At 49.3% G+C, this 19,806-nt stretch overlaps 1 protein-coding gene across 1 annotated transcript; it reads right to left on the bottom strand.

Annotated features, from left to right (window-relative positions):
* Positions 1-315: 315 nt before the first annotated feature.
* Positions 316-17,921, bottom strand: LOC128723491 (serine-rich adhesin for platelets). The gene is made up of 13 exons (XM_053817242.1): positions 17,767-17,921; positions 17,290-17,489; positions 14,116-16,455; positions 13,909-14,051; positions 13,204-13,829; positions 12,999-13,127; positions 12,798-12,924; positions 12,597-12,724; positions 11,827-11,939; positions 5,780-6,682; positions 1,294-2,365; positions 700-786; positions 316-370 (listed from the first exon to the last, which is right to left on the bottom strand). The coding sequence occupies exons 1-13, from the start codon at positions 17,919-17,921 to the stop codon at positions 316-318; spliced, it is 6,078 nt and encodes a 2,025-aa protein (XP_053673217.1).
* Positions 17,922-19,806: the final 1,885 nt, after the last annotated feature.

The raw sequence follows: 19,806 nt of genomic DNA, 5'->3' as shown, positions 1-19,806 counted from the left end.
TTTTTGGCGCTAATGTATATATATATATATATGTTTTGGCATACTCTTCCCTTCACGCTTCATGCTAGTGTACCTGACCTAAATGCAATTTGTTTCTAGTCTGTAACGTTTTCATCTAAAAAGAAAACCGCTGGTTCATTTATATATATTTCATTCTTGATTTTTTGGCTAGACATCTCACACAAACCATGCACCAGAGTTAGCAGGTTTGGGCCCACTGGTTATTATGCTAACTGCTGCCGTAGTTCGCTCAAGGATTCCACTTCGCCGGTTCTACGATACTTCCGGCCACTCACGGGGCCCCTCATCAGACGCCTATGCATTGTCGGTGGATTTGGACGCGGACGTGGTTCTTGTACGATAGGAAGTTCTGTGGGAAGATACGGTGAGATGAGATACGGTGTTAGACGCAAGGACGATCTGCTACAGAACTCTGCTCAAACTCTTGCAAGCTGCTGCCACACCCGTGTACGATCGTTCTGCCCACCCACCCCTACTACATTACCTAACGGTAGCCCTGGCAAAGGGACCGGGATATGGAAAGCAGTGAAGTGCGCATTTTGCAAGGAGAAAGAAGCGAAGGAACGTCTGCCCTAAGCGGGTCACTCTAGCTTAAGGCTCATCATGAAGCACCGATAGAGCGTGGAACGTTGGCAAGATGGTGGGCTGGCGGAGGAGACGCTTCACCATCGGTCGTACGTGTGACGGGGACGTGGGCGATTGTTGACGGTCGAAACCCGAAGCAAGAGGGAATAGAGTCGGCTTTTGATTAGTTGCACTGCTTTGCTAAGGATAAGTGGTGGGGTCAAAAAATAAGGATAACGTTTTTTCTCACTATTTCCGGTACGCTTGGCTGAGTTTGCTGCTTTAGGATACGGGCTTTCGAACGAGCAGGCAATAAGTGACATTGGGAACATTCTGAACCGATTGTTTGGTAGTGTTGGAAGGTGAGTCAAGGATATGCAACGCCAGCAGTCTCAAGGATATGCAATGATTCGCCCGATTGGCCCTCAAATTTAGAGCATTACACGAAGGATCATTGGAGAGTTTTACAAACATCAGCTAACCAAACAAAATGGCAGTCATTGCTTCAGGACATGCGAGTCAGGCTCGAGAACAGAGAGATCTCATGCTACGATAGAGAGTTTGCAAGCATCAACGCCCACGGGAGAGTCACAAAAGGCATGCAGAACGGGCGCAACAAAAACGAAAAAGCAACGCGAGCTCATTTGGGGACATCCTTGGCGTGGGTACGCACCGGACAACCGGGTATTTCCGGTAACATCCACTTACTTGGTGAGTGTGCCACTGTCGTACCGACCGCCGTATCGTCCCGCTTCCCGCAAGGTTGCCGGTGTTAGCAACGAACTGCTGCGTGCCTCGTACGGTCGGATGTTGCGGGATGTGACGCTACTGCTGCTGCCACCGCCACCGGTCACCCCACCGTAGTTCTCCGACGCGGACAGCGTGGTCGAGGAGGAGGAAGATGCCGTCGTGGCGAGATTACCCTGGCTTGCCGACCCATCCCGATCCCGGTGGTCCTTGAGCAGATCTAGTACGATCGACGAAGAGGAGGAAGTGACATTAGACGATCCGTATCCAGTTGCGGCTGCACTGTGGCCAACGAACGACGAGCGACGCCTTGGCGTGTATGTCCCCCCGCCGTACGGTGACGGACCGTTGGTGGTGCTACTGTCGTAGTAGGTGTTGCGCGTGTACTTGTGGCTCATCGTGTTGTTGTTGTTGTTGTTGAGGATGTTACTGTACGCCAAACCGTCGGTTAGCGGATCGTCGTCGGTGGCCAGAAGGCGCGAACCCGTACGCGATAGTGACACCACCGGTTGCTGGTGGTGGTGATGGTGATGGTGATGGTGGTGGTGTGGTTGGTGAAGGTGATGGTGATGGTTCAACACCGGATAGTCAGCACCACCGGGAACCACGTCGAGGCTGCTGTTACGCAATCGAGCTGCTCGATTCGCCCGCCCAAGGCTCACCATTGTCGCGTAACCCCGCGGATGTTCCGTACGCCCGACGGTGGCATAACCTGCCGTATCGTACTTACCACCGCCACCACCACCGCCAAACGATGTGTCCCGGGTGGTCGGACGTTGCAGGATGTACGACGAAGAGCCACCGCGTGAGAGTGACTTTTCGCGCGTTCCAACACCGGCACCATAGTATCCGTAGCCACCCAGATCCTTACCGTGGCCGGATGGGCTGTTGCGACCAGTGCCGGTTCCGCCACTACCGCTCATCAGTGCGCCCAGGTTGCCGGCAGATGCGCGCTTGGCCGGCTTCTTCTCGTTGAACCGCGTGTAGAAGCTCTTGCGCCGGATACGCTCGATGACACTCTCGGCGTCCGGATCTACTGGGGAGACAGAGGAGGGCACCGGTTGGTTCGGGGTTAGTAGTCGTACCGAGTGGCGTCGGGTGACCGGTGACATGGTACCGCCACCGCCACCGGTTCCTGCCAGCTCGTCCGAGCACACCGACCAGCTGTCAAAGTACAGCTCGCGCTCTTCCGACGGTGAAAGGAACGTGCTGGATGAGTTGTCATCGTACGGGCTACTTCGCGAACCAGACGAGTAGTTGGTAATGCTATCGTACGACGGTGTGAGTGTGCTGTAGATGTGATGATGGGTGGCCATGTTGCCACCCCCATTAGCCCCATTGTTGTTGTTGTTGTTCGTGCCTCCCGGCGAAGCGACAATTTCGCTCGGTAGCGGTGGCGGGTAGCTGTAGTTGCTGTTACCGCCGACAGGTGTCGCCACTGGGTTAGGGCTACAGCTTTGGGTGTTGCTGGTGCCGTTCAAGACGGGTGGGATGATCTTAGTACTAGCGCTTAAACTACTATTGCTTGGGTTGTTGATGTAGTTGTTGTTGTTGTTGTGGTTGTTGCTGATGTTGCTAATGTTGTTATTGCTTTGAGGTGGATGTTGGTAGGGGTGTGCCTGTGTCGGTGGTATGTTACTGTAGAGTGGGATGCTGTTGGCCTGCTGGAGGCGTTTCAGCTTCTCCGTCGCCGAATGGACGGCCTGCTCGAGGTCAATGGTGAGGGCACGGGCGCGGCCTCTCCGATCGTGCCCACCACCGTCCACTGCACCCCGGATCTTTCCCGGATCGGGAACCGTCCCATTGCTGCCCGAGCCACAACCGGGACAGCCATACTTGACCGGTATCTGTGACTGGGGTGTGGCCGCCACCCTAAACTTACGCTGCTCACCCTCACCCTCACCGCCCCCATTCGGTAGCAGGGTGTGGTGGTGGGGCACCGGCAAGGCGGTGTCGCTACGTGCCCCACCATACAGCTTCTGGCGTGCCGACGACACCGGCACCGGAAGACCGCCAGCAGCGTGCAACGACGGGGAACCCGCGGCATCGCGTGGGAGGCCTGGATCTCGCGATGGCTGCGTCAGATCGGGCATCACCATCACCGGCAGGCCCTCGTCCGCCGTCCTTCCCCGTCCGCCCGTCAGGATGTGGCTAGATGACTTGGTATTAAGAAGACGGTGGTGGTGGTTATTGCGCGAGTCTTTCTCGATCTTCCTAAACAGACCCAGTACCTTGGTGACGCCGCAGCGGTTGAACGTGCCCGGCATTTCCTCCACGCTGACGGCGCGCTTGATCAGCTTCGATTCCGTCACTTCCGGCAGCTTCGGTACGGTGGACAGCTCGCGCAGGTTCCGTATCACCGTGTCGATGCGCGATTTCCGCTCGCTGCTCGTCGTCTGGCCCGCCTTGTTGGCTGCTTCGCTCGCACCCGCACCCGCAACCGTGTCCGGTGCCGTGCTTTTGCTTTTCTTTTTCTCTTTATCCTTTTTCCCAGTCGTCGGTTGGTCGGTCGAGTTCACCACCAGCACGTCCGGGGTGATGCCCATCCCGTCCAGCCCCGCCGTCACAGGCACCATCGCGGGAACGGCCGTATCCGGGAGGGGGGGTTCGCAGGATGTCACGGTCGCTGCGGTCGTTGCAGCAGCGGATGCCGCAGCCGCTGCAGCTTTCTTCTCTTTGTTGCTTTTGCTGGTGTCACGGAACTTCTCGAACCGCTGGCCAATACTGGCCAGGAAGCCTTGTTTCGGTTTCTTCTCGGGGGATTTAGACTTCTCCTTTGTGGCTGGCTTATCCGCCGGCGACGAACCCGACGTACCGGCCGGGGATGGGGGGTCCTTTACTGTGACCGTCGTTTTGGATGCCGTTTCCTTCGTGCCACTACCACCGTCCTTGGAGGACGATTTTACCTGATCGACAGGGATCGTGGTGGTCGTTACGACCACTTTCCCATTCGAATCCGTCGTTTTCGTCACCTTCTTCACGATGCGAATCACCTTTTTCACCTTCTTCGGTGGGCTGGTGACGGTTGATGTGGGTGTCCCTGTAACCTCCGCGTTCGAAGCGTCCTGTAAGCTGCTAGTTGTCGCGGTCACACTAGCCTCCGCTTTCGCAGGTACGGTTTTATCCACATCCACGTCACTTCCCGGGGACTTCAACAGTTTCAGTTCCTTCGGTGGAGTGAGCTTCGACGATGGAAAACTCTTCGGTCGAGCTATCTTACTCGACGTTGTGCTGACCGCCGCCCCGTTGGTACTTCCACCTACACCGCCATTTGCTTTTTGGACATCGCTCGTGGCCTCGTTAACTGCAGCACCGGGACCCACAACATCGTCCTTCCCATCCAACTCCAGCGAAATGTCACCAACGACGGTTAGCTTCGCATCCTGAACCGCTTCCTTGAACGGGTACGATCGGGGACGCATCAGTTTGGATTCCTTTTTGACCGTCGGTGGCGGATCCACCGTCGTCACCACGTCCACAGTCACGGTCGGTTCCAGTTTCTTTGTCTTTTTCACGGTGACGGTCGCTTCCGGTGGCGCTCCATTCACGGTCGGTTGTTTGTCACCCGGTTCGGACGTTCCCACCGCAGACACCTTTTTGACCACCTTCACCTTCTTCACCTTCACCACCTTCTTGACGGTGGTCGGTGGTTGTACGGTCACATCCTCTTTCACGTTCTCCAACGTGCTCGTACCATTCGTCACAGGTTCCGTGGTTGCTTCGACCGGCTCTTTAACGAACTCTCCACAATCCGTTGCTCCTGGCAACGGTTCGGTGGTGGTGCTCGTGCTGTTGTCACTCTCCCTCAACAACTTCGCTCCCGCCAGCGAACTCATGCTGGTGAGATCCTGCAACTGTTCCTGCAACAAGGATAACGTTTCCGCCGCCGATCGGCTCGCTCCATCCGTGGCCGTTTCACGTGATCGCGAAAGGCTTCGTCTCGTCCGGTCACCGATCAAACCCGGGGGGGTTCGCTCGTGCGGGTCATCTCCGGATTCGGATTTCCCGTACTTCTCTAGGAAATAGCTCAACCGGTCCGTGATCGTGTCATTCGCCAGCTTCTCACGACGCTGCTCCCGTCGCCCGGATGCATCCTCCCGCAGGGTCACTCCACTCGCGAACGGTGACACACGATCGGTGGGCGTTGGAGACAACCCGCCGCCACCGCCACCACTCGGTTCCGTCCGCCCGCTCGATTGCTCCTTCGGTGGATCGAAAAAGTCCGGCCGCAGGAAGCGTGACAAACGCCGGGATGGACCCGTCGTCGGATCGGCCATTGCCCCAGCACCCAGCACGGTGTAACGGTGGTGTGGTGTTGTGCCCGTGTTGTTGTTGTTGTTGTTGTTGCTGCTGCTACTGTTGCCGGAACTCGAGCCGGCACCCGTTACCGACCCCAGCAGGCGTGTCCCAGTGTGTGGCGAACTGCGTCGCCCGAACGAAGACATACCGGAGGAGTCACCGCTGATCGCTGGAATGCTGCTCGATCCGTACGGGGCGTACTTCTCGTACAGGGGCGCTGGTGGTGCTGCTGCCGCACTCTGGTACGCCGGCGGTGGGGACACAATATCCCGCGGTTGGCTACCAGCTCTTCGACGCGCCTCAACACCACTCCCACTCCACACACCGTAATCGCTGGTAGCATCCAACGATCGATTACCGGAACTGTTGCTGTAACTTCGCCGGTAAAGCCGCTGGTTCGCCGCCGAAGGTCCTGTCCCTGCAGGACCAACGCCACCCGCTCCATTCTGCATCGAAAGCGTACGGGACAATTTGCGGGCCTGCTGGGGAGGAAGTTGCGCCAACAGTTGCTCCTGAACACGCTGTGAAAGGGCAGGTGTGATGCTGGACAGTGTCTCGAGATCACGCTTGGATAGACGCAACTGCGATAGATCGAGATCCCGTAGGTCCAGGTTCTCCTCCATCGTACCCGGACCCTCCGTGGCCTCACCCGGGGACGTATGGCGCGTGTGGAAGCCATTACCGTTGAGGGCCGCACTGGTGCTGGTGGCGCTGCTCGATACACTCTCGTCACCCCCACTCGTGGGAGGGCTGGAGCAGCTGGCCTCCCTGCCACCACCACCACCGTTACCGTACGCGGCCAAGGATGCTAGATCCTTGTAGAAGGAGGAGGAGGAGGAGGAGGAGTTGGTTGTGGAGTGGGTTGTTGGGAGGTGGTTAGATGCGGTTGGATGATAGCTATATCTATTGTTATAACTACTACGGATGCTGTTGCTGCTGCTGTTGGGTGGCACTGGTGGCGGTTGCTGATGGTGATGATGGTGGTAGTGGTTTTGGTTGCTGCTGTTATTACTATTCGTTACGTGGTTACTTTGTGTTCTGAGTCTAGTGCCTGGGGAAGAGACAGAGACGGAAATGGTGGAGTTGGTTGGAGGGACACATTTAAAGGACACAGGACGAGGAGCAAAGGATGAAGGAAGGCACGTGTAAAAGGGGGATTAAGGAGGGGGGACAGCCACACACACACACACACAAGCACACACACGTAGGCGCGCGGTGGGGTGATCATCGGCCCAGGGATTGAGAGCATTAGGAAGAGAAAGATAGAGAGAGAGAGAAAGAGAGAGAGAGAGAGAGAGAAAGAGAAAGAGAGAAAAACGAATACAGTTCGCAAACGGGGTAGTACCAAAAAATTTTGCAATAGCCAAAATGTGAGAACTAGATGGAATGTTGTAAATTGGTTATTCCTTTTTGGTTTTGTTTGATTGCTGGTATGTGTGTGTGTGTGTGTGTATGTGTGTTTTTCGATTTTATTTTTGAACTAATAAAAACGGCACTCTTCCAACGACTCTCGACGGATTGGCGGGATGGTCGGCTGTCGCACGGGGGACAGAACACATTAATTGGGCAGCTCTCCAAAGCAGCAACCGATGGCGTCGTCCAGGGAGAAGGGGCAAGAAGGAATCGTGGCCACCAGTGTGGGGGGAAAGGGGAAGATTGGAGATTGTAACATGAACATGGTGGAAATGATGTGAGAAAAGCCATGATCGCATGATCCCGGGCCAAAGGAAGCTTCTGAGAGCACACGGAGCAGCTGCTGGGAAAGGACGAGATCAAGGCTCATACGTACCTGCCTATGTTTCGGGCCTTTGTTTGCTGCTGGACTGCCGATTAACTACCGGCGTTGATAGTACAGTGTGTACCACTTCGTTCGTATCACTATGGTTACTTTCAAACGCAAAAGTTGTGCATGCAAACAACAAGTGTTAGGAAGAGTGGGTTGCAATACAATTGGCTTGACAATGAGTAACACACGCAGGAGATCGTCGAAAGAAGATAAAGTGGCACTTGGGGTGTCTAAATTCTTGCATATTTTTCTTTTAAAACGTTCAAACAAGAAATAAATGTAACATTTTAGGTTTTTTTTTTATTTTTATACTCGCACAATACGGCATCCACTAACGGAAACGATGGAAGCGACAACTGAGGATGAAACTTACGGCCCTCTTTCACACATAAACCTGGGATATAGCTACCATATAGACTACGAGGGACTTTCTTCGCAGTATTTTAAAAGTAGCCTTCAATCGGCAAGCCATGCAACGCTAGCATAATATTAGAGGTTGTAAAGTAAGGTAATGGGAAACAAAAATAAAAATAAACGCAAAATCTGTTACAAACGCATGCTCCACTAATCGACTGAATGACTCTAGGCGTTCGCCAAAGCAAGCTTTGTGTTCTTGTAGTATGACGAAATAAACTTAACAAAATATTTCTTTTTTCTTTGTTTGGTTTTTGATGTTTTTTTTTGTTTCAAATAATTTCAGCCAAATAGTTAACTCAGGCAAAAAGAGTATCTAAGCGTTTCCTTTTTTTGAGTATTTACGAATAATCGGTTGATTCACTAATGAACAACCCAGCACACTATTACCGCGTAGCTAACAGTTAATTGATTACTGATTGTGAGGTTGTTTTTGGTATTCAAACTGTTACCAGCATGTTTCTCTTACATCATACATATCATGTTACATCCATTTTTTCTGCACAATTTCGAACAATTTGCTCTCTGAATAACGCACAATCAAAAGCGTATTAGACGAGACAGTTGTAAGTTCAGCCTCGCTTGCCAATCGAGCAGTAAACGGACAACGGTCGTATCCTGGCACTCTCTGCTTTGGTTAGTTTGCTCATGATCAGCGCTTGGATCAAGTACGAAAGCGTTAGTGCACTACAAGGCATCAAACGGTAAGGCATGGGGGTGCTAGTGATTGTTCTATTCTGTCGTTATAACACTATTCCTATCGTACTACTCTCTCCTGCCTCTTTCTCGCTTGTGTTTCTTTCCCTCTGGGCGCTTTGTTTGCTTTTTTCCAACGCATCGTTGCTTGACGAAATAATAGAAGGCCCATTCGTTTACTTATGAGTTGCTGTTGCTGCTGCTCTTTTTCTTGGATGAAGAAGGATTGGAGTTGGAAGTATTGGTGGTATTGTTGTTGTTGTTGTTGTTGGTAGTGGTGGTGGTGGTTGTAGTAGTCGTTGTCGAAGTTGTACTAGTAGCTAGGTTTTTCGGCAAAGTAGACACCGAGTGGGAGCTACTCGCACTGGATTTGGGTACATGGGATAACGTAACGCGGAAACCCACTGCAATCACATAAAAAAAGAATAACACGCAACCATGAGCACGGAATGGGTAGTACACAAACAGATGCTAAAACGTAAATGTAATGAGACACAGACTTCCCGCAAAACAAAACGGATGGGACGGATACATATTTGTTCACGTTTAGCAGTTTGCAACATAATACGAAGGTAATAACATACTAAATGATAAAAAGATACTGTTGTGGCGCGTGCCATGCTCGAGAGGATATATGAAAATACAATACAATGAATGATCACGATGATCTATTACAGTGAAAAACATTGATGTGATTGCGGTGGAGGCGCATGGTGTTGCACAGGTATTACTTTTCTATGTTTAGCAGCAAGGTTTCGTCCTTTTTGGAGCTATGTTAGTGAGTAGAGCGTTATATGTCGTTACATAGAAGGAGTTAATTACTCTACAGTCAAATTAGCCTACTTGCATTTCGCAAAGTGTCATATACGAATCAGTTTATTTGAAAGCACTGGGAATCTTTTGAATCTAACACAAATTGTTCGAAATTGACGTGTGTAAAGCATTAATAATAGAAAGTTTTATCTATACGCCTTATCGTGCGTAAAAACTATCGTTAAAAGAATACAACGTTTTGATAGCTATGCGCTTGATACTTTGTATAGTAATCTTCACTAATCCGCGTGTACAAAAAACATCAAAAACCAAAATATAATGTTTTGCTCAGAGAAAAATACGATAATAATTAGACATTTTTCCGCACATGTATTGCAAAAATCGGGCTGAGAGTGAGTTTATTTGCATACACAAATTGGCTAGTAAAACACAACACTACGAAAGCTTAATAGTGAACACACAAATAATAATAAAAAAAAGGACCAAAAACACATATTGACAGATGGTTAAAGTTTGACAGAGCTTAGAGGAATGGTGTAGGCGACGTTCGACGCGCTTTCTCAGACGAGGGATAGCGTTTTGGTTCGGAAGTAAAACTTCGCAATCAATCAATCAAAAATATTCCTTTAGTCTACCTCTCAACTGATCGGCAATAGTGACAGAGTTAAGGCAGGAGAAAAAGTTATTTTTGCGATTCGTGGATTCACCAACATTCAGAGTTGCAAAAGTTATTCTTGTGTTGTGTGCTTTTTTTTTGTTCATATATTACTTTCCATTTTCTGAGCAAACTTTAACCATCCTACACGCTATATCTCTGTCTTCCTGTTTGATGAACGCTAGTAAAATGAAAAGAATAATGTTTCCACCATGATCGATTGATTTCGCTATTCATTCGAGCACCGATTGAGTCTTGAGTGCTTGATTTTCTATTTCAAAAGCATACAATAGCAACGTTAACATCTTTGTCGTCTATTATTTAAGTGTGAGAGGAGCACTAAACAAATATTTTAGATTGATACGGGAAAATCGAAACAAGACCAGCGAAGAAGAAAGTAAAACTAGGGAAATGGAACGAACTAGCGCGGAAGGAACAACAGGGCATTAATGCGCACTAATCATAAGATAACAGTAAAAAGAGTCTGAAATTCAACGATTTTTTTTTGAAAAAAACATTTCTACTTTATTTAATTGACATCTATCATCATTTCGTGTATCATTAACTTCCCTCTCATTTTTCATAATTATATTAAGCGATTACCTCAGTTTTCATCAGCACCCTTTCACATTCTTTCCTAAAACATTTTCTTGTTTTTTTTTCTTTTCTTTTTGTGTGTGCCGTAATCATCATTATCATCTGTATTTTTTTTTTATCATATCTCAAGCTACCGATGGGGTTGGAACATTTTTCTTTTCCATTTTTTCTGGTGTTCAATGTGTGCAAGATAACGTAAAAAACAATAGTACACAATACCAAAAAAAACAAAAACAAAGAACACTCTACGAGACTACGATCATCAATCCAGAAACATTAATATTCAATGCTGTGTTTTGTGTTTCGCCAATCACATTGGTCACCGGAGAGTAAGGCACGAGCAGGGCCTTTTAACGCACCGCCTCTTATCTAATTAAGGGTTATTGTTTTTTTTTTATTTCGTTTTTTAAAGACAGTTGTGTGTATGCAATGAAGTAGTGATTGTAATAATAATAGTAATAGAAATAGTAGCAACCGTATAGTGATAATGAATTTTATAATAGAGAAAAACCAAATAACTACCTTCGATCAAATATCCTTCGCCGGTCGGTATAGTAAGAAAATTCTGTGCACATTTTGAAAAGGCAAACTTTAACAATCAACAAGCTAGGGCGCGGAACAAGTAATTTTGAACGCATATAAACAAATACGTATAAATATATAGATAAATAAGCAATCACACTCTGCTCACTCTACAATGAATGATCTCTCATTGGTTCCTGCTAATATTTCCTTTTACTCTTCTCCTACGGCGCGTCGCGTGGAAAGTCTCACAGAAATATAAGGAAATGTCCATACCACGCGGATAATCGAAGCATTCAAAACAAAACTAACAAAAAAAACCATCTTACAAGCTATTTGAATAGCAGGAAAAATTCGTCCCGCGACTTGGCGCTGTTGCTGTCATTCACCTGTGGCGGTTGCGTCTTGCAGTTACTGTTACAGTCAACAGACTTTGCCAGCTGTTCGCTCTACTAAACCGGGTTGCTGAGGTTTTGCTTTGTTTTGCATCAAAGTAAAAATTTAAAGCGATTCTTTGCTTCTTCAGAGTGTGGCGATATATCAATTTGGTGGAAAGTGCAAAAAGTAGGGAAACACATGAGTTTTGAATAACACCATATGTAGCGATAAATGAAAGACGAGCTATCGTTAGGTGAACGGATATGTTGCTGATCGGTACGGAACTCAGAAAAGTGAAGTAAAAAATAGCGGTAGGAGCAAATTGTAATCCTTACTGCTAATGACACCTACTTAAAAAAGCTACGATATTCACCTCTTGGAAGTGTGGCTCCGCTACGTGAAAACATTGAATCGATGTCCGTGCTCAAGTCTCGCGACATACTGTGCCGCCATGCGTTGGCAGCGTTGGTGCCTTCGTTCAAGTGCCTGGTGGTAGATGGAGTAAAGAAAAAAAATTCAAGTAAGAACCCAGATCTAAGATCCTGCCGTACACGAACATATGATGGCTAGTTGATACAGGGACAATTGCCGAGATATTTGTAAACATAAAACAACATATTATTTCAAATCTACAGTTCCAATAAATGGAGCTTGTTCGGCAATCGCTTTAAACTTTACATACAACAAAATTAAATAAAATGGGCAACATATTATATTATTATCGCAACAACAACAATAACAACCACTGATTATTAACAAACCTGTTCCGAACATTATACCTGCATTTCATAGAAGATGCTATTGAAGATACTATGAATATGTTCTAAAAATATCAGTACAATAGTGAATTCAACTTTAAGAATGCTTGTAATGTATACATCATGTAAGCACAACAAAACGAATTTTTCAATTATGCTTTAACAGCTGAGTTCGAAATCATTTTCAATTATTTTACTTAGGAAGATTGCTTTGTTGTTTCATTGGCTGCGTCACGATCGTCAAATTCTACAATATATGATCAACGTCGTTGGACGTTGGGGAAAACTAACGCCAAGATTTAGAATTGCTGAAAGTTTTGTCTTGCTCAGAAGCTCTGAACCTTTTTCCTTTTTAGTTTAAATATTAAATTACATTAAAATCTACCTTCCAAAGGGATCCTGATGTTGCCAGAACGGTGCCTGCGTTTGACGAAGATTGTTCATGAAGCGCGACGCCGGGAATCGCGGTGAGTTCACGTCGTTCACGTTTAAGCGATTAGTAAGTGCACGAACCTGTAGAAATAGCAAAGGAAAGGTAATGTTTCAGCCCACTCTTGTATTTATGCATTTATATGTATGAACTCACCCGCGAGAGAAGAGTGGAGAACAAATTTTCTGCGGTCAGTATTTCGAAACCATCATCGTCGTCCTCTTCACCAGAACTGGCCGACTCATTCGGATCAGCTGTGCCGCGTTTCGATGGCCGTGAGCTCCTACGAGTGTGGAAAAGTGACACAAATGGCGTTTTATTCGTGCTTCCATGTGGAGGTATCGCAAAATTTCCTACCTGAGGCGATGCATCATGTGGAATTTCGGTTCCTCAGAATCGCTTTCCCGTCCCAGCGAAGTGTGCCGGTTCAGTCGTGGGAAAGACGTCATATCGCCCGATTCTCCATCATTCTCCGTCAAAAGCGAGCTACAAATTGCATTAAAAAAGCAAACATTAGCATAACTTCAAGTTAAATTAGATGAACCTTAGTCTCGTGGCTCACCCTAATCGACGTGGCCGTGCTAGGCGTGGTTTCATGCCAAAACCAGCAACTCCAGACACGCCGGATGATGCGTTCGATTCGGACGGTTCCAAACTGTTGGCACGAGGCGTGACAAAACCACCGCCTTCGACGGCGATCGGGATGATAAACTCCCGCGGACTCTTCTTGATCGGCATCGTGGTACTACCGCTGGTGCTGAGTGTGCTGGACATTACGCCCGAGGCGTTCGTTGACATCGGACCCTGTGAGATGGTGTTGTCGGAGTCGTTCGATTCGTTCGTCGACTGGCGGGACAACGTGCCACGGCTAGCCTGTTGACCAGCAGCTGATCCGTATCCGGCACCGTACGCACCGGACATCGTTCGCTGATATGTGGGAGGCTTTTGCTGGCTGGCGTACGCCGATGCAGCCGCTGCTGCCGCCTGTTGGTCCTTGCCCTGTGGTTCTAGGCTATTCGCACGTTGGTGCAAATGCTGCTGGTGTTGATGGGCCATGGGTGCGAAGGCTGGCGGATGTTCACGTCCGATCGGTGCGCTTCGGAGATCCGGCATCTGGTGTTGTATTTCGGTCGAGAACCGCATCGGCGCAAATGCCGGAGGTGGAGGCTGTTGCATACGATGATCGATCTAGAAGCGAAAGAGCAAACTCATTACAAACAGCCTATGGACGGTTTTCGGATTTGCCAGTAGCGGATCCATCACGTACCTTCTGTTGAGCATCACCCAGCAACTCCTGCGGCTTGTTGGACAGCTTCCGCCGGGGAAGAGTGGCCGATTTAAGTGTGATTTCAGCATGCGATGTTTTTGTTTCATCTTTTGGAGGGCTCGGGATGCTTCCAATGGACACTTCTGCAAATAAAATGCACATCTTGTAGTTTCTTCAACATCACAGAGGACCACAGCGTGTACTCACTTCTCGGGATGGACATCGTATCACAACGCGGTTCCGGCGTTTCCGAGCCCAACCGGAACGGTTTGTTGATACCGAGCGTACCCGTCGTCGAGCGCCCGTTGGCACCAAATGGCATCGGTGGTTTCCGCAACCGCCCAATCGGTATGGCGTTCCCGATGATCTCCCGGGCATTCTTAAGCTTTCTCTCGCGCTCGCTGTCCTCCATCATCGAGACACTCTCGGTACGCGCGCACAACTGGTCGATCGATGTCGGCGTGGAAGGAGCGCTCGAATCCGCCGGTTTCGCACGGTTAAGCATCGCGATCGAGTTCTCCATCGAACGGCGGGCATCCTCGAGCGAGAAGCTACCGATCGAGCTTTTCGAGTCGCTTTCCTTCACCTCATCGTCCGACTTCGTTCCGACCAACGGGGATTCCGTCGATCGACCGTGCTCATCGTACGCCTGCTGGAAGCCTGCTAGATTCTTGGAAGAACCGGTGTACGCCGGTGGTGTCCCCGGTGTGGAACCGACCTCTCCTTGATCCGGATCCTGCTCGTAACCCTTCTTCTGCTCCACCGTAACCGTTTGCGGTGGCGGCGGTTTCGTGAAGGTTGCCGATGTGTTTAGACCAGTCTTGCGTTCGAACTCCTTCTTGTAGTTGCCAACGGTCGGGACACCACCGCCCGGTATGACGAACTTCTTGAACTTCTCACCGTTGCCCGCCGTCTGGTTCAGGTTCTGGAACTTCTCAGCCGTTTCGAGAATGCGTGACTTCCGGCGTTCGGCCGTCCGGGCCAGGTTTTCATCGGGCAGGCTGTTTTTACGCTCAACGCTGCTTGCCGAACGGTGTGTCACACCGGCCACGCGTTCTCCGGTCGGTTGGTTTTCATCACCACCACGCCGGGAATGCACCTCGTTAATCGCCGACGTCAGGTCGGTGGTTTTGTTCTTTCCAAACACCTTTCGCATGGCGGGAATGGCCGTGGCGGCCGGTTTCTGCTCCGTGCCTGCTTTCTCCAGCTTTTCCAGCTTCGCTCGAACGCTCGACACTGGCTTAGTTGGGGTTTCCGGCGTTCCAACCTCGGCACTAGCGGCCGGTGTTCCATTAGCAACCGAGCTCTCGGGCTGCACCGATGGAGGATGAGGTTGAGCAGCTGCTTCCAGCAGCAATTCGTCGCACATGTTCTCAAGATTCTGCAAATCATCCAGCACTTCCTGCGCCTGGAATTTGTTCGCTTCGCCGGCCTTAGGTGTCACCGGTTCACCTGGTTTCGCCGCCTCTGCAGCAGTTTGTTTCGACTCGTCCTCACGGTTCTGCTTCTCTGGCTCACCCGCACGCTCAGATCCTTCCAGCTCTTCCACGTCCATATCCTCGGGTATACGCGGTTGTGCCGGTGACGGTGGATCAGCTTTGTCCTTTTTCTTCACCGCACCGGTCGCGTTCTCCGTCGAAACCGTCGTTTCGAGTTTGCGTTTTGCCTGCGCAGGACTTCCGGTGGCGGATGTCTCCGCCGGAGTGATGGTTCGTGTGGGTGATGGCATGAGGGCAGCTTCACCACCTGCCGCCACCATGTCCAGGATACGGCGCTCCGCCTCCGTACCTCCCATGTCTACAATCGAACCCATCGAGTGGCTGCGTTGGATGCGATCTTTCGACTTAGCGTCCTCCTGCCCATTCCCGACAAGTAGCTGATCGGCTGTAACCGAAGGTGGCGCAAGGGATAGCAACACGTCCAACCGCACAGGTGTCTGGTTTGCAAGTTCCTCGGCCAGATCCAGACAGGACTCGTCGTAGCCCTCGTTCACCCACCAATGGTTGCAGATCTGCTCGATGTTCGCTCGGTGCGAAGGACAAACGGTCAACATTTCACGAATCAGTGGTGACGCCCGGGAAGGTTTCTTTGGCTCAAAGTAGTCACCTTGGCTGATCTGTTTCACCAGCCGCTTGAAATTGGCACCGTCGAATGGCATGGCACCGTACACCAGCGTGTAGAGCAGGACACCGAGCGACCAGCAGTCCACTTCCGGTCCCTGGTAGGGCGTACCCTTGACGATTTCCGGTGAGGCGTACAACGGTGAACCGCAGAAGGTGGCCAACAGGCGCTGCTCGTCGAACACGTTCGATAGGCCGAAGTCGGCGATCTTCGCGTTACCATTCTCGTCCAGCAGGATATTCTCGAGCTTGAGATCGCGGTGGCAAATTTTGTGCTTGTGACAGTAGTAGATGGCAGTCGATACCTGGCGGAAGATGCGCCGTGCTTCTTCCTCTGCCAGGACCTTGCGCTCGGAGAGGTAATCGTACAGTTCGCCCCCGGCCGCAAACTCCATGACTAGTACCATTTTTTCACGGTTTTCAAATACTGCGGAAAATTAAACAAAAGAGCACCAGTGTTACATTCGGCATGTAAAGATATCGACATTCCCTTTACAGTAAGCTTGAGGTCAGTTAGAATCCCTATGCTTCTTCAATACCGATGTCCAAGTGTGATCAGTGTTTCTAAAACAATCCCAAATTCCTGCTAGAAGAACCAAGTACTAAAGATCTTAGAAGTAACTCACAAAACAAAACGATTTAGCGAGAGCATCAGTCTACATTCCGTGCTACCAGAAAGCTTCGGCTGTATAGAAACGACTGATTACCATACTCTAATTATAATCGCTTCTGATTATATCATAGCACCCAGACATCGCGGGAACTATCTCCTCGAGCGTCTTGTCACGGTTGCGTTCCATCAAAGCCAAAGCGCTATGCCCTAAATGAATTTGGACGATAAAATATTCCATATCTCTGACGCCCACTCCATTCTTCTCTCTCTCTCTCGATCTCTGTCTGCTAATCATAGACCGGTTCAATGTTGAGTGGATTTCCCCCAACGCGGCGGGCGAATTCCATTCGCAACGGTTCGCAATTTAATTATGTTTCGTCCTCGCAAATAGCTCCAAGGCCCATGAAGTGCCCTAGATTGGGAGGCTTATGGTGTACAGCCTCTCCGGTGACCTTCCGGTGAGCTTGGACTGTCTCGCCGTTGGCAAAAACAAAGAAAAAACCTATAAAAAAAAGCTACACCCAAAACTGACTACCAAACACACATGAGTTTAGGCTGCCCGACGATGGTTACACAAGTTGTACACGACTCGCAAGGCCAACCGCCTCTGGTGAAAAGCAATGTAGACAATCCTCCCACGTAACGTACCTTCGTAAATGTGTATTATGTTGGGATGCTGGACCGAGCTCATGATCTGCACCTCGCGCCGTATCCGTATGAGATCAGCTTCCGTCTCGATTTTGCTCTTCTTAATTGTTTTGATCGCAACCTCCTGGCCGGTTTCCTTGTTGATGCCCAGCTGCACCTTGCCGTACGTGCCTTGACCGAGCTTTTTTATTATGTCGAATCTGCGGTCACCCATTTAGCGGATCGGGGGTGGTTGTTGGGTGCGCGACAAGTCATGGAATTGAGAGTATAAACCAAAAAGAAGGAAACAAATAAATCCCTCCATACGAGAGCGTGTACATTCGTGTAAAGAGAGAGAGAGGGCACAAATAAAATACCAGGCAAGTTTGCGAAAATTAAATCAACATTTCCCTCCTCTCCCCCTCCTCCTTCCCACCCACGCCGGGTGGGAGAAAAAGTTGTTCGACTTTTCCCAACCACGGGCGCTATACTACTAACCTCTGGCGAAGTTTTTTCCTATGATTGTTCATCCTAACCGCGCCCGTGTTTTCGATGCCGCTCATGATGTTCTCGATCGTTGCCTTCTGTGGTGGGTACTGTTGAGGGGATGGAGGCGTCGCCTCCCCACCTTCGACCTGCTCGCCTATCACCATTTTGTGTTATGCACTATATATATATATATTTATTTTTTCTAATTCCTAAATTCCTCCCACACACGCACGCACGCACACACGAACACACACACACACGCACAATGTTCTTCACTTTGATCGGCTATCTCAGCGATCAGCACACGTTGGCTTTGTATGACCGAACGATGGGTTGTGGAGGGGCAGGGGGGCACTTAAATTAAAAACTTTCCTCCCAGCTCTCCCGATCGAAGGGTGTGCACACGCCCGAAAAAAATGTCTATTTCACGTTTCATAAGCACCGTCACACACATACGCACACACTTCACGTAGCGCTTTTCACGAAGGAAAAACCCGTGGCCGTTTCACTTCTGTGGTGCTAAAATGGCTGTTGGAAAGGCGAAGGAAATTATGAAAAATTGCGAAGGTCAAATCTGCAAACACCGCGATGGGTTGAGAAGTATAATCCTCTTAATAGCTGGTGGCATTTTTTTTGTCATAAATATTAACGCATATTCTGGCACAAAATTTCACTAATTTTTTTTTCTGTCTATCCATCACTTCACTTTACAATCTGGATGAATTCCAGATATCCGATCCAGTAATTTGTATTTCTACATTTTAATTTAATGTTACCACTCTGTCCATTGTGCTGCGAAGTTGTTCAATGTCCCATAACTTTTGACATGAGATGACGAATTCCACTTCAGTCATTTATGTTCCTGCATTTCAATTTTATGCTTTCATACACTTTTGCTGTATTGTTGTGGTATTGCACAATAGTTGTAAACTCTTCACACAAGTTGACGAATATTCAAAACTATAGATAAAGCATAAGGTGGCACGTGTACGTTTGGGGGGTGCGACTAAAAATTGTGACGTTTCGCGATCTATCAAGCAAACTATTCTTCTAGCGATCGATTGGAACCTCAGTCCCCGGGTCAGCCAAACCCAAGCATGATCGATCAAATAACCTCCACAACCCCGTACGGAGGAGGTAAATTGAATTGATTCCCAAAAATGACCTTAACAAAAAAAAATGGAAACCACCCATTTCGGGCTTGCCATTTCCATGGCACTGACAAAACGGAGGAAAATCCAACCGAAACCGTGAAGAAGCTGTGCCTCGGCACACGCCATACGAGGGACGACGGTGAAGAAGAGTCAGGCTTGAATTTCGACCACGACAAAGATGACGACGAAGACGACGAAAACGACGACAACGACGACGATGGCAATGTATGCATGGTCTCGCCGTCGCAGTGTTACTAACTACGGTATAAATAGATCGGTTTCATCGCTTACGGCGAAAGCTTTTGCGTGACCGCGGCGCCGAGAATGGCCCCTACTGTACCACCCTCACCAGGCCCCAGGCGTTCCAAACGTCCTGCGTGTCCTCTTCTCCGTGTGTTCTGAAGGGGTATGCGCGCTCGCAAACACTTCCCACATATTTTGCTGCAACTCTGATTCGAATGTCACACGCTGTCGTCCTCAGGCGATGGGAGAAGAATTTTCACGAAACCACCCCCTCGCACGCACACACCCACGCATGCACGCACGCACAGTTTCTTCAACATGAAAGGCTTCAACTCGGTATCGCACAACAATCTGAGCGATGTTTCACAAAATAGTATCTCCTCAGTAGGTCTTTCCACGACTCTACGGCACAGGATCTTTCCCTACACACGCATACACGCATCGAGCAATGCCAAAAAATGCCAAGAGGGGTCACCAAACGCACCGAACGAAACGAAAATACACCCGAGGAAATAGGATGGGCGAACGAAAGGGAGACATATTTGAGTTGTTCTTTTTTTTTGTTCTCTCCCCTTTTTGCAACAACACACCGCGCGCGCGACCGCCATTTTGTGACACGAAATTTTGCATGCACCGCACAACCCATCGCATT

This window comes from Anopheles nili, chromosome 2 (genome assembly GCF_943737925.1).
Source record: "Anopheles nili chromosome 2, idAnoNiliSN_F5_01, whole genome shotgun sequence".
Taxonomy (NCBI): Eukaryota; Metazoa; Arthropoda; class Insecta; order Diptera; family Culicidae; genus Anopheles; species Anopheles nili.
Note: the sequence above shows the minus strand (reverse complement) of the source record. Positions and strands in the feature narration are given on the sequence as shown.

Excerpts from the sequence above, each read along its gene's own strand:
- LOC128723491 (XM_053817242.1), bottom strand. The coding sequence starts at position 17,921 with ATGGTGATAGGCGAGCAGGTCGAAGGTGGGGAGGCGACGCCTCCATCC. Across the intron at positions 16,456-17,289 it reads CATAATACACATTTACGAAG|TATTTGAAAACCGTGAAAAA; the intron begins GTACGTTACGTG and ends AATTTTCCGCAG. Across the intron at positions 13,128-13,203 it reads GCACGGCCACGTCGATTAGG|CTCGCTTTTGACGGAGAATG; the intron begins GTGAGCCACGAG and ends TGCAATTTGTAG.